A 26,764-nucleotide genomic window follows, 5' to 3' on the forward strand; every position below is an offset into this window, starting at 1 on the left:
TGCCACCCGTCCCTGACCAATGCAGGCCTGGGCTGACGATTGTCAAGGATGCCCAAATCCAAATCTGCCTGCCCCCCTTCTTTGGGAGCTGCCGGACCTGGGGCACGACAGACTCAGGTAGGCTTATGCTGGGGGCCACGTGGGATGAGTCAGGAGAAATAAAACAAAACACAGTCAGAGTCAGTGAGGTCTCTTTCCTGAGGCATAGTATTTAGAGCGAGAGGTCCCAACAAGAAAACTCCCCGATGCCATGGCCTGGGGCGTGAAGCTCACCCCTTCCCCAATTTTCATTCCTCCAGTAGTCTCCCCAGGGGCAAGATCTCCACCACAGGGCCCGGGCGGAGTTTGAACCCAGCACCAAAGCACAAACCTCTACCACTTAAGTTACAGGAACAATGCCCTTAGCTGGCAGCAGAAGTAGGCTATTACCCTCTACCTGCGGAGGGGGATGTGGCGGGGGATATGCAGCCCAGGCCTCTGACACAAACAGCCAAATTTACAGCCCTGCCAAGGAGCAGAAGAGAGAAGCTGAGCTGGAGTTAACCCCTTGATTGCCATGGATCCGCCGCTGCCAGGCATGAAATATCACTGAGGCAGCAGCATCAGCCGGCAAGGTTTGCAGTAGGGCATCACGGTGCGTTTGTCCCTGCGAACGCGCTCTGCACAGCAGAGGGGCGGGAGGGTGGGACTCAAACAAGAAAACAACCCCCAACGTGCAGAGGGAGCCAAACATTTACATATCACTGGGGTAGGGGGGAGAGAAGAAAACTTTTCAGAGCCTCAGAACAAAACCAGGATCCGAGTTTTGGGTGGGGGAGGGGGCCTGGGGGTCGGCTCACTCCCCGTCTCTGTGATACCGGCAGGGTAGAGGGAGGGGCCTGTGTGCAGGACCCAGCCCCCCGCTGACAAGCAGTCTGCAGAAGTGGCATGTTTCAAAGCAGAAGGAGGGTCCAGTGCTTAGGGCACTAGCTAGGCCTTGGGAGACCTGGGTTCATTGCCCTGCTTTGCCACAGACCTCCCGGGTGACCCTGGGCAAGTCACCTCGCCTCACCTGCAGAGGGAGGCGTGAGGCGAAAGCCCATAAAGTCTGTGAGGCACTGAGACACTACCCTGACAGCAGCTTTCTACGCCCCTGAGCCAGAAGAAGCTGGTTCTGAGAAGCAGCAAAACTCCCCACCCCATACACCCCCCCCCAATGAGTCACTTTCCCACAGCTGCCTGCGATCTCTCAGCAGCCCTGCAACTGCGACACACCCAGCCCCGCGCTGACAAACAGCTTCCTGCTGTTTGAACAGACGACAAGACTCGGGAACAGAGACAGAACGTCTTAAAACCCCGAGCGAAGGCGGCGTTTGCCTCTTTCGGGGGGCTCCTGCGTGGGGCAGGACGGGCGTCTCCGGGAGCGAAGTGAAGGGGGTTAGACAGGAATGACCCCACTGGAGGTGGGAGAGCAAAGATGGCCAAGTTCCTCCCCTTGCAGCCTACAGGCCAGAGCTCCTCGGAGGAGCTCCAAGCCTGGAGAGGAGCCAGCCAGGGTGGTCCAAGCTGGAGGGAGCGTGGTGGGAAGAATGGGATGAGCTTGAGCAAAATTGCTAATGGCCCTGCCTGTTAGCCTGGGGAATCATCTCTCCAGGACATGGAGGCCCCATCTCATGGGGCACTTAGACCAGGCTGCAGAATATGCTCTGATGTGCCACACTGCTCTGGCCACAGCACTGTCATCCTGCAGGACCCCCGAGGGCTGCACAAGCTCTGTGTACATGGACCCACTTACTCTAGCAGTGGAATCCGCCCCTTGTGCACCAGTCTCCGCTTCCATTTCAGAAACACCCTCTAGCCCTCCTGGCTTCGAAGGAAACCTTGGCAATGTGACCCAATGATGCCTGCCTGAGCGTGCAGAGAGCCTGAAACCATCAAAGAGGTTTGAACTGAGAGCCGAAGAGGGCAGTCTGAATATTAACCCTGTGAGCTATTTCACCACCGATCAGTTTGGCAGAAACATCCAGCTACCGTGCTATGCCCACAATCCCAAACTGCCTCTCCAGGTGCCAAAAGCCCCATCTGCCTCTCACCTAGCGACCCAAACCTCCAGCATCCCTCCAGCCATTTCTGGGATGCAGCCACACATGGTCCATGGAAAAGTCTTTGGCATCCAAAACTGCAGCTGTGGGGACAATGAGTGAGCTGAATTCAGCAACAGGATAAATGACCCAGGAGCTGCTGTGCTGATCTCACAATATGAATTTTTGTATCTCAACAAACATCTGGATTTGAATGAAAACAAAACTACTGCAGAATCGAGGGCTCTTGCCACAGAATTCAGCTTGTTGCTGAGTACATGGGGCCTTGGCCTGGCCCCAAACACATAAATTACGTTCTCCACCACTGAAATGCAGCCACCTCTGGGGGAGCTGTGACGTGGTCAGCCAGGGCGCATCCACACTACTCGAAGACAGCGGGCAGCTCGCCAGAAGCCCTGCAGGATTTCTAGCGTGCAGAGAGAAGAGCCAGGGTTAAGATCTCCTCTGAGAGAGCCACGCAGAGCCGTTGGCACAGAACCAGGCTCGCCGAGGAGGTCGGAGATGGCTCTGCAGGGGGCTGAATGTTTGTTTCCCAGGAATCCAGGGAGCCGGAATCTCCTGCTTCGGCCACTGAGTAATTCCCTCGGTGATAACTTTCATGCACTGGCTGGAATGGGGGAGAGACTAGAGAGCTCCCGAGATCCTCCCCATCTCTGGGATTCAGATAGAAGATGCCGACGGACGCCCATCCTCCCCTAGGCGTGCTGGCAGGAGGCGGCTCGCTGCACCCACCCAGAGGATGGGGGAGGACGTGGTCTGGAGACTCCTCCAGGGTGGCAGTGACTCACCCTCTCGGGCAGCAGGCAGGAATTGAGGCGGGTGCTAGGAAAAGGCTCCAACATGCAAGAGCAATTGGGTATTGGGCAGGGCCCTCAGGGGAGGCAGCGGAGGAGCCCCAGCTACGGAGGCTGGAGAGCAGGGGGAGACGCAAGGAGCAACACTCCGCGGCGCCGGGCTCCGGCCCAAGTGGTCCTCCCGGCGGGGCCCTGCCCGTGTGTGGTGACCGCCATCGGGCAGCGCTATGAACAGTGACCATTGCACAGTAACAGGGGACGGGAGACAAGGGCAACCATCACGTTGTGGCAGGAGACGTGAACCCAGAGCGCGTGCGTCTCCTGGCCTGCTTCCATTCATCCCCCTCCCTCTGTAGCAGCCACTCCTCTCCTTCACTTCTGCCCTCCCCCACCTTCCTCCTGCCTCTTCCACCTTTGTCCTGGGCCCTTCCCTCTGCTCTGACAGGCTGGACCCAACGCACCGGGGCTCTCCAAGGATGGCAGGGAGCTAAGCTCTCACGAGTCACAGCCACAACACATCCCCAAACGAAGGGCGATCCATGAGGAGTTCCCATCCAGACCCTCTACCATGGTGCTGGGCACCTGGGACACATCCTAACGAGGATGATGCTATTTAAGGGCCCAATCCCACAGAGTGAGTTCAGTGGTAGCTGAGGGGACCCAGCACCTTTGAGGATCAGACCCTGAGGGCTAGATCCCCAGCGGGTGTAAATCAGTGCAGTTCCACCAAAGTCAACGGAGCTGCACTGATTTACATCTGCTGAAGACCTCGCCCTAAATCCGTAGGTTACTTCCATGCCCTTGGGCCCCACCTGGTCTATTTTATACCACAGTAAAAGAGGGAAAAGCAGAAAGAGAAAAAAACAAACAGCAGCAAAAAATAGCAGCCAACCTTTTCCCTCGCTCCTGGTTTTTTATTTTGCAACCAGCTGAGTTGTAACAAGTACTTGTGGATTCTGGGACCACCCACTCCTCGCCTGCCCCGCCCCTGCCTGGGCCAATCAGCTGGCATTGACCAAGCTGTGGCTTCCCACCTCATGCACCGCCTGGCAATTAAAAGGGAGCTAAAATCAGGCAGTGTGACCTTTAGTGCCCCACGTGTCAAGAGCGGGGGCCGTGCTCTTCTCTCGTTGGGGGAGCATAGGAGTAACTCCACTGTCTTCGGTTAGTGCAGCTTTACCCCAGTGTAACTAGAGCCAAGTGCAGTCCAGAGCATGGGGGCGAGATTTAAACAGAGACGATTTCTTGGCGACAGGAACGTCTGCCATCAAAAAGGACGTGATGTTCTTCACAAACCGTCCACGAGAGCCCCACCAAAATTCAGCCACTTATGGGGTGGAGGGCAGCAGAGATAGGGGACATTTTGGCCGAGTACAGCAAAGCAAACCCCTATGGTTATGAAAGTTTCCTGAGATCTTTAATGCCCACAAAGACAAACAAGACTTTAGCCCGCCTGTGGACCTGCTTGATATTCTTTATGACCTTTACTCTCCCTCCCCTTTCACCCATTGGGTCCAGTGGCCAGCCCCAAAATCATGGGTACCTCCGATCTCCTTGGATCCATCCCACTTCCTGTCCCTCTGACTCACAGGGCAATGAAACGGTCCCAGATTTGTGCTGGATATCACAATGCTGTCAGCACTAATCACTCCAGAGGGAACAAGCTAGTACATGCAGTGCTCAGTGGGTGCCTGGCATTTAAAGCAAAGCTCCTGATACCAACACCGCTCAGGGTCACAATCCCATTCGGCAGGGAGAGAATTAAGAACCACCATTGTCATGATCCCACTCCATAGCACCTCTGCACAGGGCTGGAGATCCCTAGATGTCTGGCGATCCCTTGTCCTAGCACGGGGAAAGCAGCCCTAGTGACCACGGCTGGACAGTGCTTCGCTCTGAAGTTCCCAGTAAGAACTCCATAGCTACAGCTGCCACCAGCCACCCATTGTCCCATCAGACCATAGGTGCCGACTCCGTGGGAGCTCCAGGGCTGGAGCACCCACGGGGAAAAATCAGTGGGTGCTCTGCACCCATCAGCAGCCAAGCTCTCCCCTCCCACCCCCACCCCACCTCCTCTTCCGCCTCCTCCCCTGAGCGATCCGCACCCTCGCTCCTCTGCCTACCTCCCAGCGCTTCCCGCCTGGCCGACGCCAAACAGCTGTTTGGCGGCATGCTTGGAAGGAGGAGGAGGAGAGGGAACGTAGCGCGCTCAGGGGAGGTGGTGGGGCCAGGGCGGGGTTTTGGGGAAGGGGTTGGAATGGGGTAGGGCAGGGGCGGAGCTGGGGCAGAGAGGGGTCGAGCACCCACCGGTGGCAGCAAAAGTCAGCACCTATGCATCAGACAGTCCAAGCCACTTTGATCATGAGAACGTCGCTTGAGCTCTTTTCCCTGGACACATGATCCTTGAAAGGCTGTTGAAGCTCTACGGGGTAATTATCCTGTGTCCTCTGACAGCACCCGTCATGCGAAGCTCTCAAGCCACGGTACAACAAATGAAGGCTCGGGGTCTCGGAGGTAGCATGGTTATCCACCGCATAGACTGGCGAGCCGAGGCGCAGAGACATGAAAACACATGACGCTAAGGCCATAAAGCGATTCAATGGCACAGGCCAGGAACAGAACTCAGAATTCTCATTTCCCAGTGCTCTGCTCTAGCCACCGGACAATACTGCCTGGGATTGCAACAGCCCCTACCCCAAATCTGCACTAGACACCGAATCTAGGGCCTTCAGCACCTGAGGCCCAGCCCTCCGGAGCTAAAGGAGTAACTCCATTAGCCAGCAGCAGTAGAAGGCTGTTAGGACACTGAGCAAGTGCGCTACGCAATGTGCGTAAATCACTAACATACTTTCATTCATTCACCTAGTATAATGCTAATGGGCAAACGCTACGAAAGCTGCTTTGAAAAGTCGATGCAATATATGCATCCATCTCTCCCTATGGCCTGGCAGCCCTGAGAGGGAAGGGATTGGTGGCCTGTTTCCAGTGAAGTAATTCATCTGAGGCCAGCTCCTGAGAGGATTTGACCTCATGAAGGAGGGGCATGGCGGTACTGCACTGGTGCAAATGAGATATTGTTTCCACAACAACTTTCACAGTGTTTAGCCACTGGGTTGCCGTATGCAAAGTGGGCTGCCAGACGACTGGCTGAATTACCTCAATCAGGGTCCTACCTCTGCAAAAAGACCTTTTCCCTTTGCAATCAAAATGGGAAACTTCAAACAAAAAAAGCCTGAAGAAGTCTCCCGTGAGCTTTCCCTCACGTTTTTCTGGCAAACAGCATCTTAGCCCTCTCACCTTTCATTTTTCTATTTAGGACAGGATTCAATCCCCTTCTTTTCCCTTGCTCAAGGAGAATCACAAACACGATTTTTAAAAAAAGTATTAATTAAAAGGTTTACAATTCCTGACCATGAATGTGTACATGGTAGATAGACGGGGGCCAGATCCCCTGCTGGTGTAAATTGACCTTGCCCCACCAAAGTCAATGCCGCTGTGTTGATTTAAACCTGCAGGGCCCAAGAACTGCACACGCGTTTACAACAAGCTGGTGAAGTCCGTCCATCTTCTACTTCCCCCGCCAGGGCTGTGTTCAGGGCTCAGCACCTCCCTTTCGCTTGCTGATGAGATCACAAACGTCTACAGCTTCCTCTGTGGTTTTAAAAGCGAAGGAAGCTGGCAGGTTTGGGAGCAGAGATGCAGCTCCAGGAACTCAAGACAAGAGGAAACCCTCAGTGCCACCTTTACTATCTCTGGATATAGAAAACAGGGGGCTGGATGGGGGAAATGAGGCTACACACGTTACAGGTCAACAGCCCCAAGCCAGCTCATCCTTGCTCTTACTGGGTCTGATCCAAAGCACTTGGAAGTCAATAGGAGCCTCTCCACTGACTTCCGATCAGACCCATGGTTCCCATGGTGTTATTAGAAGCCCTTAAGGTGGGGGAAGGACGGGCGCGTGCACGCACATATATCCTTGTAGTGTATCGGATAGACAAACCCCTCACCCGCATGCTCACAACGCTCTGGAACAGCCGCCTTCATACAGTATCAGCAAGGTCTGAACCTGGGACATTCACCACCACAGCACAGACCTCCATCACTTGAGCTACAGGAATAGTCCCTTTAGCCAGCAGCAGTAGTAAGCTGTCATCACCTACGGGACCAGTGGTAGAGGGAGAAGTGACACACACCTTCCCAGAGTGTTGTGCCATTGTCCCTTCATGAATGCAAACACATGCATAATCTTGTGCTCCTCCCTCCCTGCTCCCAAGGACACCAGAACCTTTGCACACACCTTACATGCATGAGCACACACTCTCTTGCACATCCACCTCCTTGCATGCACCGCCATGCTTTCTCCCCTGCTGGGAAACTCCACTGTTCTCTGCTCAGAGCCAGCATCATTACTCATCAGACTTCTTCAGTGGTCAGCATTTTTCAACAAGAGCGAGCTCTGGTTTCCTTCTGGCTTGTCCCTCGTTACCCAAAGCAGCCAGATGGCCGCAAACGAGCCTGGCTTCCAAACGTTTATGCCCTGATGCTAACAAGGGAAGAACAGGAGGGCTGGGGTTCCATCCAAGGGCTGGCAAACAGGGCGCATCAAATTAAGCCAGAATGAAATTTAAACCGGTCTCCACACACTGCTCTCTCTCTCTGTCTATGAATTGTTCATGTTGTAATAAGAGGAGTGGAGGAGATATATGGGAGGGTTGGGAAGAGACTGATTTTTACCCCATACCCCATCACAGACATTGGTCAGGGCTATAAAGGTTATAACCCATCTCAAGACCAAGGCCAGTACCCACTGCTTCCCAGCACTCCAGTTATGTACTGTGACAAAGCTCTGTCCTTGCCTCCGTGGCTCCCGCGTTTCCTGGCGGATTTCACTAGCCTCAGATATTCACTGTGACCCTCCACGTAACCCTTCTCTCTCTAGAAAGAAGGGTCATCATAAGCCAGCTAGGGAGGTGAGGAGAAGTTATCCTTCCTTGTACAATCTCTGTTGTCTCCCAGTCTCAGTGATTAATCAGGGGGCAAAGGGTGTGTGTGGGGGAACCCGGGCCCACCCTCTACTCCGGGCTCCAGCCCAGGGACCATAATAGTATCAGCTATGGTAGCTGACCTTTTAGAAACATGACATGTACAATTCCCTGGGCTACTTCCCCCACAGCAGCCCTCAATTCCTCAAGCTCCACTTCACCCTTACCTCAGGGTCTCCTTCCTTGTGCCTGATATGGTGTGTACTACTCAGCCTCTCCAACAGCGCAGCTTCCTCCCACAGCTCCTGACGTGCACACCCACCTGACTAACTGGGAGGCTTTTAACTAGTTTCAGGCAGCCCCTGATTGGCTTCAGGTGTCCCAATCAACCTAGCCTTCTCCTTGCCTTCTGGAAAGTTCTTAATTGGCCCCAGGTGTCTTACCTGACCTGGAGCAGCTGCCATTTCACTTATCCTGGTACCAGGGATTTGTTTAGCCTGGAGCTAATATATCTATCTCCCACTACTTTTTCATAGTCATCTGGCCTTGCCACGTCACAGTACATAAATGTACCCTGGTATGTGTCACTCGCCTTGTACTGCATCGGGCTATGGGAGTAGGGACCGGTGTTAAAACTGGGGTTCTACTGATCTTAAGATCCAAATAACCAAATGCAGTTTGCACAATGCTCCACAATTGCTCAGTTTCCCAGGGGCCTCCCCTTCCTGGGGCCATGCCCTCCTTCCCCACTCTGTCCCCTCTAACCTCTTGGGCAGAGCGCCTGACCCGGGATAGGGCACGGCCTGCAAGCAACACGGTGCTGAGGTGTGAAGCCTGAGTTAAACCCAGAAACCAGTATTGGATGCGGGGTCGGGGGGGAGACACGGGGACGGCACTCCGCATAGAACGAATACTAAACTTTTTTATGCTGCTGCCGCCAACTCCCCCTGCGCTCGCTGCCCCAGAAGGCATCGCCCTGCAGGCGAGAACCCTCGATCAGCGGGGGCCCCGCAGGCTGGCTCAATGCCCCGCTGCTTCCCAGGGGCGGTGACGTGCCAACACGGGTGCACCCGCAGCAAACCCCGGGCCAGCATCAGGCTGTTCGGGAGCAGACAGAGAGAAACCCAAGGCAGCCTCCTGGCTATGCTGGAAGTCCCCGCCGCGGCAGAGTGTGGAGAGAGAGAAGAGCCAGGCAGCACGTGGTGCTAGTGAAAACCCTGCAGATTCAAGCCCTGTCTAGCTACAGACCATGCACGATTGGAACCGGTGCCTGGGAGGGGGAGGACACGTGACCTTTCTCAACCAGTTAGGTCATCCCCGAGGCCCCTTCAGTCAGTATTTCTGTGGTTAACTCTCCCTGCCCCGTAACAGTGATAGCACTGGCCTAGGACTTTCAGCTCCTGAGCTGGGCTTTCCTCTGGGCGCTGAGTGAGCTATGGGCTGTATGGCTCAGTGGGGCTCGCTCTCTCCTCTTCATTTGTTGCCCTTCGTGACCCTCCCTCTCCTGGGCCCGGAGCCAGCACAGGCAGGGATGCCGGGAGAGCACTTCAGCTTATGCTCTCACCTGTTCGAACCTGGCTACCCACGTCAGCACCAATCAAAGGCCGATGAGTCTGGGTAACGCAGGTCGGGTGAGAGGATCACAAGGGGCCCTTGGAACCCCAGCCAGCCCTGCGGATCCAACACACCAAGGAAGGGGCCACAGAACAAAGGGCCCAGCCGGGCCGGGGTCAGATTTCATGAATGGGCCTGCAAATGGCTTTCCCTATCTTTTGCCCAGGCAGGTAGATGTAAGGTGACAGCAGGTCCAGCCGGAAGTGAGAGGAGGCAACCCAGACAAACACTGCTACGTAGGAACTGGGCCTGCTCCTCCTGCCGCTGACATCAGTGTAAATCCGGAGCAGCTCCGCTGAGGTCAGAAGATACACGCCGGTAGAAGAGTAGAACCAGAGAGAGGAGAATCAGGACTAAGCAAGAGCCAGACTCTCCGCTGGTGTGAATCAGCAAAGACCCACTGACACCAGAGCAAAGGGAGAAGAGCCAGAGACTCCCCAAAATCCACTAGGGATGTTGCTATTGATTTAACATGGAAGGAGCTCGGATACTACCATGATGGGCAGCCGCGTAGAACCCGAAGACAGACAGACTGATTCACACCAGCTGGGCACCTGGCTTGTTGCATTGCGCGAGGGGAGGTACAGACCTTGGCACGACATTGTGCCTTCCTGGCCAGCGAGAACACCGACATGCCCAGACTGTGACGAGGTGCTGGGGCATGAATGTGTCCTGCGCCCGCCCCAGCCGGGGGAAGATGCCACCCCAGGAGTCCTTGTCCAGATCCCACCCAGAGGTTAGGAAAAGACAAAGGAATGAGCACAGGCCCCTGCTAGGATTATGATGCCTGAAACATTCTCTCTCTCCCCCGTCCCTCTCTTCTTGGTTACTTTGGAGAGCGCGCGTTTCTTCATTTCATTTGGTTTCCAAAATCAAGTCTACCCTTCCAAATACTTCCTGCCTAGGCCAGGCTCCAAGCTAAATACGATGTCGAGCAGGGCTGCTGGCAGGAAAGGGCCGTAGCGTCGTCTCCTGCGATTTTTTTGATCGGCGCGGACGCAGTGTGTAGAAGAAACAACATTCCAGATCCCCGGCCCGAGGAGGGTTTCAGGCCACAGGCTACGGAGAAAGGATGCTGCCAGCCCCAGCACAAATCCAAACCAGCTCCGAGCGGAGGAGAGGCAGCGACACCGACGGACCAGGCTCGTTAACGCTGGAGCTGGGTGCAAACAAGCACACAGGAGAGTCACGTCAGGTCAGGCGGACACTGGCTGCTGGTAGAGCCATCAGGATTTTCCCCTCGTGGTCCTGCCTTTGCTGGTGCGATCTCACCCGGACCAGGAGGGGCCCGCAGAACAGCGCCGGGGAGGCTTCGAAGCCCCCAGCACGGGTCTAACAGTCCCGCTCCACCGGGGGCCCAGCGAGGCGCTTTTGAAAATCCCACCCCTTGGCATCTTGAAACGCTACCCGGGGCCTGCACGCTGCCACTCTGGCGAGCTGGCCTCATGGCCGTCTGACAGTCCCATGTGGAGATCAGTCCATGCTGCCACAAGCCACGAACTCCACCCTTCCCTGCTGGTCCTGCTGAACGTGCCCAAAACATCCTTAGTCTGGTCCCCTCGTTATGCTCCCTGCGCCTGCCCGTTCCAGCTGGGATCCAGGGCAGAGGAACGAGATGCTGCACAGGAAAGGCCACTGCGGCAGCATTTCCAAAGAGAGCCAGGAATCCCAGAGGGAAAGCCTTTTCCTGGGAGATTTCTAGTCCAATATCCAGACCTAACAGTCTGAGCTAACGCTCAGAGATGCTGGGGAAATGTTGCACATCAACGCAATACACTTCACATGCTGCACAGATTCCTGGGTGTTTAGCTGCAAGGACCCTCCAGATCTTTGTCCATCACTGTTTAGGACCAGAGGGTGATGGAGAGTCGTACATTAGCTAAGGGGTGGGGGCCGAGGGAGGGAGAAAGGGAGGGGTGGGTGTGGGACATGGAAAAGAGAGAGATTAACTCCTACCACGAGATGCACAATTCCCCAGCTGGCTCAGGGAGGTTGCTATCGGCAGGAAGCTCACAGGGTTGGTACTTCCCTTGCAGGACAGAAATCGTACTATTGACTCAGTAGGGGAAGGTGAAATCACCCCATTCACACGCACAGGGCCCAGGACACGACAGCACTGCGGCCGGCGGGGGACCCCGCCCCGGGAAACGCCCGCCTCGCTCCCACGGCCCGCACCAAGGCCGACGCGCTCTTCAGGGAGAACATTCCACTTGCTGCTCGGCGATCGGGAGGGAGGCCTAGGACCAACGTCCTGCAGCCTGTTGCCCACGGGACCCAGGGGCGAGAGGAATTCTACGGCGGGGAGACGCCTCGGGAGCATCTCAGCCCAGTGGTGGGGACGCAGGTGGTGACTCGCCCCACTCTGGGTGTCAGGGAGGCAGGAGAGACACATCGGCCCAGTGCTAATGCTGAGGGCAGCTCATGGCGGAAACCACAGAAGGGAAAGCCCTGGTCAGGCTGTGGAGCCTGTTCCCCCCCAGCAAAGCAGCCTGGCTTCCCGTGTTTGGCTGGTCCAGTTTTAAACGCCCCCAGCGATGGAGCGTCTGTCACGGCCCTTGGGCCGGCTGCCTCCCAGCCTAGCCGTCAAGTGCTTTGTGGTGCTGGGGTGGAACGTGCTCTCCCGGCACGCTCAGATCCGCCGCGAGCCGGCATTACACACGAGGTTAGAGCTTCCTCTGGTTAATTACGACCCCAAGCAATGCCCCAGCTCACGCCCCTCGGTACGCACTGCAGCCACCCCCAAGGAAAGCGCCCAGGCACCCTCGCGATTTAGGTGCTCATCGGACCCCCATCGGGGCCTTATCCTCCCTACTGCTCTGATACTCGCTAGTGGAAATCAGCACTTGAGCTTTTGACCAGAGGCCCAGTGCAGGGAGTAACTGGTTCACCGTCCCCGTCTCCAGCTAGGGAAAGGCTGACGCTCAGATCACCCGGTATCTCCAAGCGGCAAAAGCCGTGAATGGCTCGCCGGCCCGAGGGAGCTGGATGCCAGCTAGCACGGGCAGCAGCAGCGAAGCCAGAGCAGGCTAGCGAGCCGAGTACGTACTCGGGGCCTGGGCCAGGGCAGAGCTACCCACCCGGAAACCTGAGCTGTGCTGCTTTGACTGCTCCTATGCCCGCGCCAGCTGGATTCCTGCCAGGGTGAAACTCCAGACGATTCCCAGGCCCGTGGTCTCTAACCACTGGACCACAATTTTTCATGACATCTGTCTCCCCATCCCTAAGGTTATGTCTTACTCTCCTCTTATTCCAGCTTCCCTCCCCATGTGGGCTACTTCTGCTGCCACAGTGCGTCCCTTGCCCTCTTCCCAGGCCAAGATACCACCGAGCATCAGCAAATGTCATGCTTCAGGGCGCAGGCCGATGGCCTGCGGGGTCAGGAAGGAATGCCTCCCTCAGCCCACCCTGCTCCAGTAGAGCAACCAATTGTATTTGACAGGGGAACAGTGCGCCCTCCATTGAAGCCATAGGTACTGGCCACTGCTGTAGGTGGGATCCTGGACCCGGGCAGGTGGATGGAGGGTCTGGACCAGGTTGGCGGTAAGAGGGAGGCTAGATGGACGAATGGTCAGTATGGAAGGCAGTTGGATACTATGTTAGGGCTCAGGATGGGGCAGAGAGAGAACAAGAATTCTTGGCCCAGGGCCTTGGTTCATGCACCAAGAGGCGGCAGGCCGAGCCTGGTTCGTGCGCCAGGCAGTGCGATATGGAACCAGATGGCCCAATTCACCACAGCAGTTCTTACTGCTTCTCTGCTCCCTTCACGACTCCCCTCCTGCTCACCAGACCCTGCTCCCCAACATCCTTCTCTCAGGGCTTCTCTAACCCCAGACCCCTCTCCCTGGGCATCTTTCACAGCTTGATCCAACGGGAGCTTTGCCCCTTCGCTGTTGCATTTAGGAGGGAAGCTGAAAACGCTCTCTCTGGCCTGAACTTTCACTGGTTTCACTCCCTGCCAGGGCACAGCCCATCTGCAAACAAATCCCTGTCCCAGCGGGGCCCCCGGCACCGCTGACCCCCCTGCCCGCCAGCGAGAGCCCCAGGAGCCTGGCAGCCTCCAGCCGCAGAAACCAAAACAGTCTGGCGGGCTCTCCTCCACCGAGCTCCATGCAGAGTCCAAAGAGCTCAGCTTCCATCAGCAGGCAACTCGTCAGGACCGCTCCGCACCAGTTACTCAGCCAGCACAGGGTCAGAGGGGGGACAGGGAACGGAGTCACTGGGATGCTCACAGGGCCAGGCATTTCCACAGACCGGCGGGGGAAGCCAGCTCTGCATGGGAGGAAGAGGGGGCATGTGGTTACAGAACTGACTGGGACTCCAGAGACCTCAGTTCAAGTCCCTGCTCTGCTGCAGAGCGGTCCCTGTGCCCCTTTGGCAAGTCACTTAGCCTCATCTGTGCCTCAGTTCCCCCAGCAGTGCAATAGGGTTACCAGCACTGCCCCACTGGAAGGCTAACTTGACTGATATGAGCAGGGCCCACAGACACTGCAGTGCTGGGCGCACCACGGAGATCAAGAGGTTAACGGTTTTCACAGCTGTTTTGAATTCCAAAATGGCAGGAGGAAGGAAATCAATCAAAGCAGATGAGTTCTGAGAGACCCTACAGTAACAAGCCATGGTGCTCAGCCCCGTCCCTGCGAGCAAGCCTGTAAAAACAAACCAGTGTGGACGGATGAACAACCCTGTAGGAACAACGGACGGCACACAGCCCAGCCCCCACCAACCCCCTGAGAAGAACCAACAGGCCAGCCCTGGCACGCCCCCCAACAATACCAAAGCAACCCGCAGCTTAGGAACTGCTGTGTTCTGGCTGTGAGTCACTGAGAAACCCCGGTGAGCCGGCAGCGGCTCACTCTCCCAGCTCTCGCAAGTCGCCCCGTCTACAGGGCGAGTGCAGCTTGCCTGAGAGCAGGCACGTGCCCACGTGTCTGAGCGGGGGCGTATGGGAATGCCCAGCCCCCTGGCAGCGTGCGTGGTCGTCCACGCTCAGCGCATAACATGCCACATGAATCCGGCTCACGCCGGCTTCCCGCTGCGCGAATGACTGCACCGGGGCAGGGCAATGACGCCTCCGGCATGCGTTTGCACCAGCACTGCAGGGAGGGAGTGTGCCAGGCGAGAGACACGTTCCAGGCTGGCAGGAGACTGGGCAGGGGAAAGAGGGAGGGAGCCGATGGGCAGGTGAACCAGGGAGCGGACAGTCAACAGCGTTGGTGGCTGAGCGGCGACACAAGGGTGTGACAATCTACGAGACAGGGTCATGCTTGGGGCAACACTGAGATGATTCCTTGCACAGCCAGGTGGTCCATGCAGACACCCCCACCCCGGACACCTGCTGCACACATCCAGGGCCAACCCTGCAGCTAGAGTCCTGCAGAGCCCCCCGTGTCCCAAGGTGGATACTTACTGGTTCCTTTCCAGTGCCAGGATGAGCTCCCTGCCCTCAGCAGTCACGGCCACATCCCCCCTGGCGGGTGCTGGCACCTGTGGAAGGAGAGCAAGGGAGGAATGGGGTCACAAGGGAAAGCTGGGGAGACAGGGCAAACTGCTGCACAGCTCTGCCTCCATTGCCAGCTCTCCCCAGGCCAGGAGATCTGCAGGGTGGGGAATCTGGGAACAGGCCATGCCCAGCTCCCCCACGTAACAAACCCTCCTGATGCAGTCAATGAACAGATCCGCCCCGCACCTGGGCAGCCGGGTCTAGAACCCTGCTCCAGCTGCTGCAAAAAGGCAGGCCCTGCCCACCCGAGCTAACAGAGATCTCCCCTAGGCAGAGCGTCGGCACCAGTAGTAGCCTCTCGGCGGGTATCCCAAGAGAGGGATGTGACCTCATACGCTGCCCTCTAACGTGGGTTCCTCCCAGAGCAGATCTGGTCGCCGGGATCCCTAGAGAGTGGCATGGCCTCTCCCTGGAAGCGGTGGAGGCTCTGTTGCCGGGAGCGTTAAGAGCACTGGAGAAGGGATGGGGTCTCAGCCCAGGGGGCACAACCAAGTGTCAGGGGGTCACGACCGCCGCCTGTTTTTATCGATTGGCACGTGGGCAGACGGTGTGGAAAGGCCATCCTGCATTCCCAGGTGATGGGCTGGCTGGCTGACTTCACAGGCCTTCCCCCCATGCTGCTGAACCCCCAGGCTGTGCTGGCCCTGCTCTTGTGTTCGGCAGCTCACGCTGTCCGACTGCCTGCACACTCTGCCTCTGCTGGGTCCTCCCCACCCCCGGGTCCAGCTTCCGGACGGGCAGCATGCCAGGGCCCCCAGAAAGCAAGGGAAAGGCTGAGATACCCTCCCCGTGCCTCCGTCTCGGTGACGCTGCTTCTCACCCCAGCCCAGACGCCGAACTCGTCCTTAACGCAGCTCTGCCTCCGTAACGCTGCCAGGATCTGGGCTCTGGCTCCCCTGAAATCCCCGCTTGGGTCCTCGCCGCTTCCCACCTGGACACCTGCAACCCCTACCCCAAGGTCGCTCTCCAGCCCCTCCTCTGTCAGGCCAGGGCGGCCTGTTCTCCGGCTCCCGGTCGCCGTGACCACTGCCTCTGTCACCGACGCTGGGCTCCTCCCCCAGCCGGGATCCAGCTCATCCACCCCCGTCATGGATTTGCCTCACCCACCGGAGGAAAACGAGAGACAAAGAACATCTGAGATGTGGATGCATGACCACTCTCTGCAGAGACACGCATGCGTGCAAGAATGAATTGGAAACATCCCAGAGAATACACAAAGGGACGAGACGGGATCCCTGCCCCAGATCGGAAATGGGACATCCCTTCCCCAGGGACAAAAATAGTTCCTAGTGTTTGCTCCGCAGTAACACCAACCACGATCCAGGCCCAGCTGTGCTAGGAAGGGACCGTCCCTGCCCCAAAGAACTGAACTGAAAGCGGCCAGGGTTATTACCCCGCCAGGCAGATGGGGACCTGAGGCAGAGATACCAAGGGCCTGTCCAAGAACGCACAGGGAGTCTGTTGCAGAGCAGTGAATTGACCCCTGCCTCTAAAAGTCACAGTCCAACTCCCTAACCACTAGGCCAGCCTTCCTCCCTGAAAATTGAATTCCAGCCCTGAGTAGAATGTCTCCTGTCCCCAGGAGATAAGACCCCCACCCTGGGGTGGGACAAGACATCACAGCTACAACAACCCAGCCAGCACCCCCAGACCAGCAACGCCTTGGGGCTGGCCACATTCCAACCCACGCTGGCAAGCGACTGTCAGCCCACAGGGTAAGAACCCAGGGGACCATGGCAATTTGGACGAGCAAGAGAGGAATCCAAGTGGCAAGCTCATGCCAGCGGAGGCTCCCTGCAGCCAGCGTGGGAGCCAGCAGCTCTGCTCCCTGGGCCCTACTACAGCCGGAGAGCAAGGAGGACAACCTCCCTTCCCCCCTCCACAAAGAGCTCTTCCTCTCAACCCATAGCTCTTGCTTTTATCTACCTCCAAGCCCTGCCACTTCCCTCCTCCCCCTTCTTCTGCCCACCAGCTCAGCCTCCCGCACCTTGAGGCTCGACTCTGCATTGAATCAGCCCCCCGGCGCTTTGCACTGGAGTAAACGGCTGCATGAGACAATGGAGAACTGGGCCCTTGCTGTTCATTTCCTCCCCATCCTCTGCACCCTGACAGCTACCTCCAGCTGGTTTGCCAGCTGTCCAGGCAGGGCCCAGCATCCCTGTCTCCGCAGGCTTTGATCCGAGCGGTGCAGTCGGGTGACTGCAGGGTTTGTCATGCCAGGGCAGGGGAATAAATAGAAATGTCAGCTTCCGGGCACTGCCTAACACACGGCTGGTAAAAATACCGGGTGCAAGGGGAGGAAATGATTGACTCAGCTTCCCCAGGACGCTACAGGCTTCTGGGCCGGGCCCGCAGTCCAGGGCCTTGTCTGGCACAGATCCCATCGGAGCCAACCCTGCTTCACACCAGGGTGGCCCATCTCCACAGGGGCTTGGCACCAGGGTACAAATCCTTGACTTAAGAGCAGCTCTGCCTGGCTAGCAGCAGCCCTTCCCCCCACAGACCCATGCTCTGTGGGCTGGGGCCACTGGCTAAAACCAAAACTCTCTCTCTGACTTGTGTCCAGGACCCCACCCCGTGGGATCAATACTTCAACATAGCGTCTTGGACTCCAACTGGAGCAGTGCCTGGGATTTCAAGCTGCCCATACGGCTCCCACATCTTGCTAGAACCAGCAATTCCTGCCTATACACCAAGGCCCCAGGATCCCAGTGCTGCAGGAAAGTGGCCAGACAATAAGATTCAGCTCATCAGCTGGGAAAAGCAGCCCAACGCAGAGGATCTGACCCAGAACCGGGGCAGGAACAAAGAGCTTGCATTCGCCCAGGGTGCCCCTGCGTTGTGCATTTGTCTGATTGGCCAGCGCTCTGCCAAGTGGAGTTGATCACAGAACAGATCTGAATGAAATATCAGTGCAGACGCCATCTTCAGGTGCTGAAGTGACTCCAAAACTCTCACCACCTGTGCCGGGGCAGAGGCACCGGGGAGCCCTGTTGGGGGCTTCCAAATTCTATCTCAGCTCTAAAGCACTCATCTTCCTGGTGACAGCGAGTAACAGAGAGGAGTGCAGCATTTCTCCAGGCCTCTTCTACGCTGCCAGAGGGGAGCCGGGAACTGGCCGCTGGCATAGGGAGACCACCTTTTCAAAAGGCAAAAGCAGGATGCATACCCCGCCCCCGCGTTGGCCCCACCCTTGACTCCTCCTCTTCCCCTGAGGCCCCTCCATCTCTTACCCGAGGCCCCACCCCCCCAAAACCAGAGTCGGGCCAGGGTAAAAGCTGCCCAGGGAGCCCAGGCCACTGTCGAGGTCCATACCCTCCATCTGCCCTGGGTGGGGTGGGAGCAGGGTGCCTGAAAACAGCCCCCAGGGCAGACGGAGGGTCTGGGGCTCCCCATAGCAGCCTGGGCTCCCTGGGCAGCTCTTACTACTTCCTGGCTCTGGCTTCCAGGCTGGCGGTGAGGCCTCGGGGGAAGAGGAGGAGCAGGGGTGGGGCCTCATGGAAAGGGGGGGCTAAGGTCCAGGTGGTCATCCTACCTGGTCACCAAGTGCATCTAACAGGGGATTACATCAGCCCGAGCTGCGTGGTGTGTACACAAGGGCCGGAAGGCTGGATCCTTTCTCTCTCTCTGGGCGTGTGTCTCAATCTCTGTTTATGTCTCTCCCTGATGTTACTGACTTGGTTTATGTCTCTCTTGCAATCTGCCCCTCCTCTCCACTTCTCCCCACAGACAACGGTTTAACATTTCCCTTCAGTAAACAAGGCCCTCGCAAGCCAAACGACACATTGAGTCAGGCTCCGGTTTCCCAGCACGACTGTTGTCATTCCAGAGCCATGTGCTTAAAGGCAGAGCAGAAGGAGAGCCCCCGGGGGGGCTGTCAGACTCCCCAAGCCAGAACACCCTTCCAGGGCTCATTGCGAGGGCTTGGTGCTTTGCCATTCTGTAGATACATGGATTAACGTGACCATCCTGATCATCTGGTGCGACCTCCCTCACAAGCCAGGCCTGAGAAAGGCACCCAGTGATCCGAGCCCGGAGGGTTCCCAGCCAGCTGCTTCATGGGAAGGAGTTTCTGGAGTTTGCAAAGGTAACAAAGCTTTTGGCCCACCTCAGTCTCCATGGCTCATTCCATCTTTGGCCTCTGTTGAGACTGTTCCCGAGTAGCAGAGCTCACTGGAGCACCTGTGCACGATGAACTCAGCTACAGCCCACCACCTATTGACGGGCGGCCACTTCTAGATTCCTCCACTCTACTGGGACCGGCAGGGTCCCTTGGCCTCTGACCCTTCCAGTGAGAGGTCCTCGCAAAGGGGGAGGAGAGAAGCTTTGTTTCTTTTGGGAGAACTGCCTGTTGGTGAAGAATCACAGAAGTGTAGGACTGGAAGGGACCTCAAGAGGTCATCTAGTCCAGTCCCCTGCACTCAAGGCAAGACTAAGTATTTTCTAGACCATCCCTGACAGGTGTTTGTCTAACTTAAAAATCTCCAATGATGGAGATTCCACAACTTCCCTAGGCAATTTAGTCCAGTGCTTAAACACCCTGACAGTTAGGAAGTTTTTCCTGATGTCCAACCTAAACCACCCTTGCTGCAATTTAAGCCCATTGCTTCTTGTCCTATCCTCAGAGGTTAAGAAGAACAATTTTTCTCCCTCCTCCTTGTAACAACCTTTTATGTACTTGAAAACGGTTATGTCCCCCCTCAGTCTTCTCTTCTCCAGATTAAACAAACCCAATTTTTTCAATCTTCCCTCATAGGTCATGTTTTCTAGACCTTTAATCACTTTTATTGCTCTTCTCTGGACTTTCTCCAATTTGTCCATATCCTTCCTGAAATGTGGCGCCCAGAACTGGACACAATACTCCCGTTGAGGCCTTATTAGCGCAGAGTACAGCGGAAGAATTACTTCTCGTGTCTTGCTTACAACACTCCCGCTAATACATCCCAGAATGACGTTCACTTTTTTTGCAACAGCGTTACACTGTTGACTCATATTTAGCTTGTGATCCACTATGACCCCCAGATCCCTTTCTGCAGGACTCCTTCCTAGGCCGTCTAAAGAACATTTGCAATGAAGCTCTGGGTGCCAAGCATTGTGATGGAGGCTTTAGAGATCTACATAGCTTCCGTCCCTGTAGAACGGCCGCTGCTCAGAGCTGGCTGCCGGGCCGGACTGCATGTGCTGGGACTGCAGCGACACTTGGTTTGGGGAGGCTCTTGCGGAGATTAAGACTTAGACAAGCAAATATGGCTCTCCCTCGGCACCGCGTATCCCTCCGAGAATCGCCCTATTGGCACGGGGCCGTTTCCACCCCTGCTTTGCTCATAACGGGTCCCACCTTACGCTCAAAACGCACGCCAGGATGGACTTTGCCTGTACAAGGAAGAATCAGCCATCAGAGCGAAATCCACTCCCGATGCAGGGCTTCGCCTCCCCATCTCTTTGATCGCCACAGACGCTGGTTAAAACTCAGGAGGCAAGACGAGCCAGAGGAACTGCCGTGTCTTCACCCCAATTCAAAGGCCCACGCACGTCCAATGGCAACCTTCCCCCTCTTTAATCAGCCAGCACTTCCCGATCAAAGACAGCCCCAGCTCCCAGGATAAAGCATACCCCCAGCCTGGCATTTGGGGAAGCCCAAGTCCCAGCACTTGGATCTGGGCAGCCCACAGGTGCTGCTCTGGAGCCTGAGACTTCAGACTCTGACTCAGGAACCTGCGAAGCCCTGCTTGCCCAAGGCAGCTCCACAAGGCCCGCTGTGGTGGCGGCTACGAGGCCACAGCGTACAAGCCTTCATCGTGAGCCCCCGGGACTGGCCGTGGGTTCAAATCCAGACCAGCAATGACTAGCTCTTTGGTGGCCTGGGAGGTGAAAAAGCCACGCCCACAAGTGGGGCTAATTATGGGCAGCCCCTACAGGGAAGTGACCTGGCCGTGGTCTCTATGCCAGGGCAAGGAAGCGGGTGTTGCCACATCAGAGGGCTCCAGGCTGCCAGACCAGCAATGCTAAACGTGTAGGCCACACACCCAAGAGGCAGCAGTGGGATCCGCAGGCTCCATCTCCCTAGCAAGGCTGGAGTTTGTTCCTTATTGTGCAACTTTTGGTGTCGCCTGCAGGGCTCCAGGCCAACTGGGCAGAGGCAGGGCTCTCCTCAAGGAAGGCGCAAATCTGCACGGAGTAGCCCAATCCAGAGACAAAACACTCAGGGAAGAAGATGTGGAGGTTCAGGCACTCCAGGGACTGGGATTCATCAGGAGAAATTTGGGCCCCCAAGTACAATTTGGGGGCGGGGGGGTGGTTAACCTGGTACAATTATCCCCTTTCCTTTCCTCAAGGCCTAAGTGGTTTAGGAGCCTCATGCACTCTGTGTGGCTCAAAAGCTTGTCTCTTTCATCACCAGAAGTTAGTCCAATAAGAGAGGCGCCCTCTCCTGCCTCGTCTCACTGCGAGTCAGAGGCACTCAGGATGCCAAGGGGGAACTTCCAAAGGCACAAGCGGTGAGTGGGTGCCAGACTCCACCTGAACGCCGGGGCAGTTGGGTGCCCAGCTGCCATTTGTACCTCTGAAAAACCTCTCCCCCAAGTGCCGGAATTCCTTGTGAAAATGAGGCGGCCAAGGTATTTAGGTGCCGAATCTCCACAGAACTCGGGAGCCATTGAGGATCTGGGCCCCCATGCTAAGCACTTGTGAAAATGGTGCCCCCGGCTTCTCCCTGCCTCCGTTCCCGTCCGCACAGTGGGGATCCCAGCACTGCCCTGTCTCACAGGGGAGCCGGCAGAAGAAATAAATTGAAGACAGAGGGGCTTAGCCCCTATACACATCTATGCCAGACTCACTGCCGCATGGTGGCAGCGTGGGGCAGGGGACATGGGGAGCGTTGAAACTGCCAGGTGTGATATCGCATCAGCCCCACTTCCGCCACCAGAAGATCTTCCCAGCTCCAAAAAAGGAGACCAGAGCACAGGAAAAAAAAAAATCCACGATTTCCCTGGGAGTCCCTTAGTCATTCCCAAAACATGGCCACTCAGCTCCCCGCGCCAGCCAGGCACAGCGCGCTGCGGTGATTTCACAGGGTGAGGGAGGCAGGGAAGCAGAGGGTCTCTCCCTGGGCGATGCTGGGAATGGGCTGTATTTTTAGAACATGATCTTATACAAACAGCGCTGCCTTGGCCAAACATGGTCTGTGCGTTCTTCTGTTCAATTCCCTTCTATCCCCCAGTTGGGTCCCAGTTCTTCCCCCCATTCTTCCTGCCTCCCTCCCTCTCAAATCCCCCTCTGCTTTCCCCTTCCCCAGCGCCCTGTTGGTCTCTTCCTCTGTGGAGTTTCGCTCCTTCAAATTCCCCAGCAATTACATTGTGTTTGCATAAGCGCATTGTTGGCAGGATGCTCTTGTCAAACTGAATTCTTAAAGGGCCATGCTCACAAAGCTGCTGCTCCCCTTCCTAAAAACGCCACCCTCCCCCCCACACACACACCCACACCCACACTAGACTTAAAGCCCTTGGCAGAGAAGGTGATTAAGGCCTGGAACTAGCATGCTGGTGCTGCCAGAGTTCCCCACTCTGGGCCTCAGTTTCCCCTTCTGTGCCTTGGGGCTCGGATGAGAAGGGCCGAGGGTCACTCACAAAGGAAGATTACTGTCTCCTCTGGCCACGCACAGGGAACCGCTCTCCGCCTGCTCCGTCCATCTAGTCACGTGGGGCTTGAGTCTGCTCCAGTGAAACCAACAGAAGAGCTCCCATTACCCTCAGTGGAGCAGGATTGGGCCCTTATCTGCTGCACGCCACAGCCAGCCAGCCCCGACTGTCCAACGGCCTTCACAGGCCTTCCCCAAATCCTTGCTGAATAGAGATATTGGGAAAGAATAGGGGGGGTCAGCAGGGAACCCTCCAACACTGGGGTGGCCCCTTTAAAGCCAGCTGCCCCTGCACTTCTGGTGTGGAGTGAGGAGAGGACCCAGGCAGGCCCCGGGGAAGCCATATAGACTTGCAGGTCCCTGGGGGAGACGACTGAGCTTCAAGCCAAGCAGATGTCGACTCCCCCCCAGGGTGTTTAGTTCACCCGGGAGATGGATTATCACAAGATGCCCGTGGAAATGAAGGGGACAGGACTGAGCGTCGGTGGAGGTGGCAGCAGGGTCTGTCCCCGTGCCGCAGGGCCGGCTGGCGAGGGCTCCTGGGTGGCCAGCACGGCCTAGCAGAGAGAAGGGAGTGGCGGGCTGTGCCTGCAGCCCCAGAGCCCCACAACCCGGCGCACCGGCTTATCTACGGGACATAGAACCAGCACCTGCCTTTAAGCAACCAGCCGAGGTCACCGCCCCGCATCTGGTCGGGCTGAGTCAGACACAACAGCCCGGGGCTGCAGCTCAGAGTCCTCTCCCAATTCTCAGCTCCTGCACCTGGCTTTAAGCCCCACTCCCCTTGGAGGCAGAGAAATAGCCCAAGTGCCCTGCACACCAGCCAGCCACCCCCACTCCTAGCACACCCCCGACCCTGGGGGCCTGGCTGGTGGAGAGCCAGGGGGCGGCTGTGTCTGGGGTCTAATTGCCACCCCCTTCATGGTGCCAGAGTGTAACAGGCCACAGACCCTCCCCCAGCAGCAGACAGAACCAGTCTCCCCTGCTAGGTCTCTAGTCCTGGGGCTTCTCCAACAGGGGTCAAAGCTCGGAGACCGAGGGAGCTCTAAGACTCCCATCCAGAATGGGCATAACCGCGCCATACTGGGAATTCCTCGCTGAACTGGGCGCATGCCCTGGAGCATGAGGATTGACAGCCCGTATCTCAGCTAGTGGCAGGTGGATGCTCCTCTGCTCCATGGCAAAGCCCTTCGCCTCCTTGCAGCAGTGAGCCCCACCCGCCAGCTGTCATCTGCCGCAAGACACTTCCCAGCCATCCAGCCCGGGGGGCTTAAGCAGACGCTGGCGTTTCCACCACTGCCGGGGCTAGAAGCAAACTGGGGAATCCTCTCTCCCCGTGGCGCCTGCAGAGAGGGCAGGCAAGGGGTCTAGTTTGGGGGCACTCTCTGCACAAGACTCCAGCTCCAGGCTCCAACAGCACGTCCAAAATCCATCAGTGGCGGCCAAGTTAACAGCAGCTGGGGAAGGAGCCACGGTGTCGGAGACCCAGCCCCGGCGGGTGAAATTCAAGAGTATTTTTCTTTTTCAATCTGCTGATGAGAAAAACCGCAGAGCTGTTGATGGAGGAGCCAAGACCAAAGCTTTTTGTTTTCCTTTGGAGGGGAAATGATCTTTGGTTCTCCGCAGCCCGCGGCCTCGCCCAGGCCACCTGCACCCTCGCTGCATGGCTCATGACGCCAAACCCAAGAGCAACCGTCAACCCTGCCCAGAGGCACCAGCTCAGGCAGTGCCAAAGCACCAGTGAAATCAGCGGCTGCCGGGTGCCTTAACCTAGGCACCGAGGCTGCCATGGGCGCGATGGAGAAATCAACACCCTTCTGCCCACATGGAGGGTACATGGAAGCGTTAACGCATGGCAAGATGGGTGGGTCTAGCTCCTGGGACCCCTCTGCGGCCTGGAACTCAGAGAGAGATCAAGGCAAGCTCCGCAGAGACAATCTTGCTGGTTGCACGCTGGAATTCTCAGCTGGAACGTCACTTGGCTGAGAGAGATCGTTGTATGGTTCCCCGTGACATGGGCCCACCTCCCCACCCAGAAAGGACAGTCCAGCGATTGGGGCACTAGTCCAGGAGACCCACACTCAATTCCCTGCTCGACCGCAGGCCCACGAGCCCACAGGCAGCAAGTCATTAAGGCCCCGATCCTCCAAGTCATGGAGGTATTTCATTGATTTCAATGCAAGTTAGGAGCCTAAATACCTCGGATGATCTGGGTGTTATCCTCCACGTACCATGGGGACAATGGCACTGCCCTACATCACAAGGGCCGTGGGGAGGGTAAATACCTTAAGAATTGGGAGGTGCTCAGATACTGCGGCGCTGTGGGGGGGCGGGGGGGGGCCATGTAAGTACCTAGATCTAAGACAGAAGCAGGACAAAACTCCGGGGTCTGATTGTGCATTGCCCTGTGCCTAGAACAGGCATTGACACCAGCACAGAGCGAGTGCGAAGTGGGAATAAACCCTTTCCCAGTCAGAATGGCAGCATGTCCCGCCCGCTGAGTGCCAGCCTTCCAAGCAGTGCCGGGCGCAGGGCAGACGGGGCTCAGCAGCCTGTACCAAGCGAACCCACCCATGGAAGATCTGGAAGAGGCTACCGATAAAATCCACCAGCCTCAGATGGGCTGACATGCAATTGACGTCCTCCCTTACACAATGTTTCTGGATGTTGTCTCATTGCGTTGACAGGTGTCTTGGCTGGCGCAGCATTCGGCCCGAGGGGCCAGAAGAGAGCAGGGCTGCTGGGATAGAGGAGGGCCGATCCTGCTGTTGTGTTTGGGGGAAAGAGCCCAGCACCTTTTAAAATGACTCAGAACCAACAATGAGTCCTTCAAGGCAGAGCCATCTCTTACTAAGGGGTTGTCCGGCACCCCACAGAACGAGGCCTGATTCTGATCAGGGCCTCTGGGTGGTGCTGGAGTACACATAACAGGAAAGAGGGTGTCGGTCGAAGGGGATCTAACAGTCTAGAATGATGTGATTTATACCCTCCCTCCAACAGGATAACTTTCACCACCTTAGATTTCTCCTCTGGGTTTTTGGCCCCCAAAGTTCAAATGAACTAGGACTTGGCTCTAAAATCCAGTTCAGGCCACAGGTCTTCGTGACCTTTAACCCTTCTAGAGGGCTTTCCTATTCAAAGAACTTTAGAGGCACTAACTAATCCTCCCCAACCCTACTTCAGGAAGGGATTCTCTCTCCATATTGTATAGATGGGGAAACTGAGGCTGAGTACCTAGAGCCAGGGGCAAGATCCCAGCCACTTCTAGCTTCGTCAGCCTAACGACTGTGCGATGATTCAGAACGAAGCTGGGTCTGGTTTGCTGTGAGACATTCACCCACGCTGACCCAGCACCCAGCTCTGCCTATGCTGTTAGTACTAGGGCGCAGGCCAGGATGGTCACACAGGCTGCTCTCGCTTTATACTGTCAGCAAGAGGAGATCCAGGCTGGTTCCTGCAAAACCACAAAGCCTGGGATACCACTGTCATCAGGAGTAGCACCCAGAGGCCCCAGCTGAGATCGGGGCCCCACAGCAAGAGAGTCCCTGCCCCACAGAGCTTACCGTCTGCACAGTCAAAGGGTGGGAGGGAAACTGAGGCATAGAGAGAGGAAAGGACTTGCCCAAGGCCCACAGCACAGCAGTAGCTAAGCAGGGAACTGAACCAAGGTCTCCGGAGTCCCAGCCCAGTGCCTCATCTACAGGGCCCCGCTGCCTCTTAGCTCCTCCCTCAGCCTGTTCTGCCACTCACATGCAGCCCACACCTGCCCCAAGATGCAGAGTCACTGCCCCACGCTCCTCCCGCCAGGGCTCTGGCTGCCCCAGCCTGCCACGCTCTCCCCCGAGTCACAGTGGGAGCACAGAGCACTCATGGGTCTAGGGAGAGGGTGGTGGCTGACACAGAGGTATCTGATCAGAGCCACCGGGACGGCCAGTCCCAGAGCCCACCCTCCGGCAATGCACGGCCCCTCTCCCCGTGTCACCCCCACAGCAGAGCGATGGCAGTTGGCAAGAGCAGCCAGTGGGCTAGCCAGCTCTGTGATGCACGCAGAGCAAGGGGGAGAGAAAGGAAACAGGATACAAGAGACGTCCGCCCTGCTGTCTGTGGGGGCGAGACCACAGCGAACATGAGGCCACCCACATACCTGCTCCAGGGCG

At 56.9% G+C, this 26,764-nt stretch overlaps 1 protein-coding gene across 2 annotated transcripts in view; it reads right to left on the reverse strand.

Moving 5' to 3' along the window:
- The window catches only part of ADAM33 (ADAM metallopeptidase domain 33), a 75,758-nt gene that overhangs the window by 39,142 nt on the left and 9,852 nt on the right, over positions 1–26,764 (reverse strand). For both annotated transcript variants that reach the window (XM_073343007.1, XM_073343006.1), the window contains exon 3: positions 14,879–14,955. In XM_073343007.1, the coding sequence (XP_073199108.1) occupies positions 14,879–14,955 (77 nt within the window). The remainder of the gene's footprint in view (positions 1–14,878; positions 14,956–26,764) is intronic.

Source organism: Lepidochelys kempii, chromosome 4 (assembly GCF_965140265.1).
Source record: "Lepidochelys kempii isolate rLepKem1 chromosome 4, rLepKem1.hap2, whole genome shotgun sequence".
Taxonomy (NCBI): Eukaryota; Metazoa; Chordata; order Testudines; family Cheloniidae; genus Lepidochelys; species Lepidochelys kempii.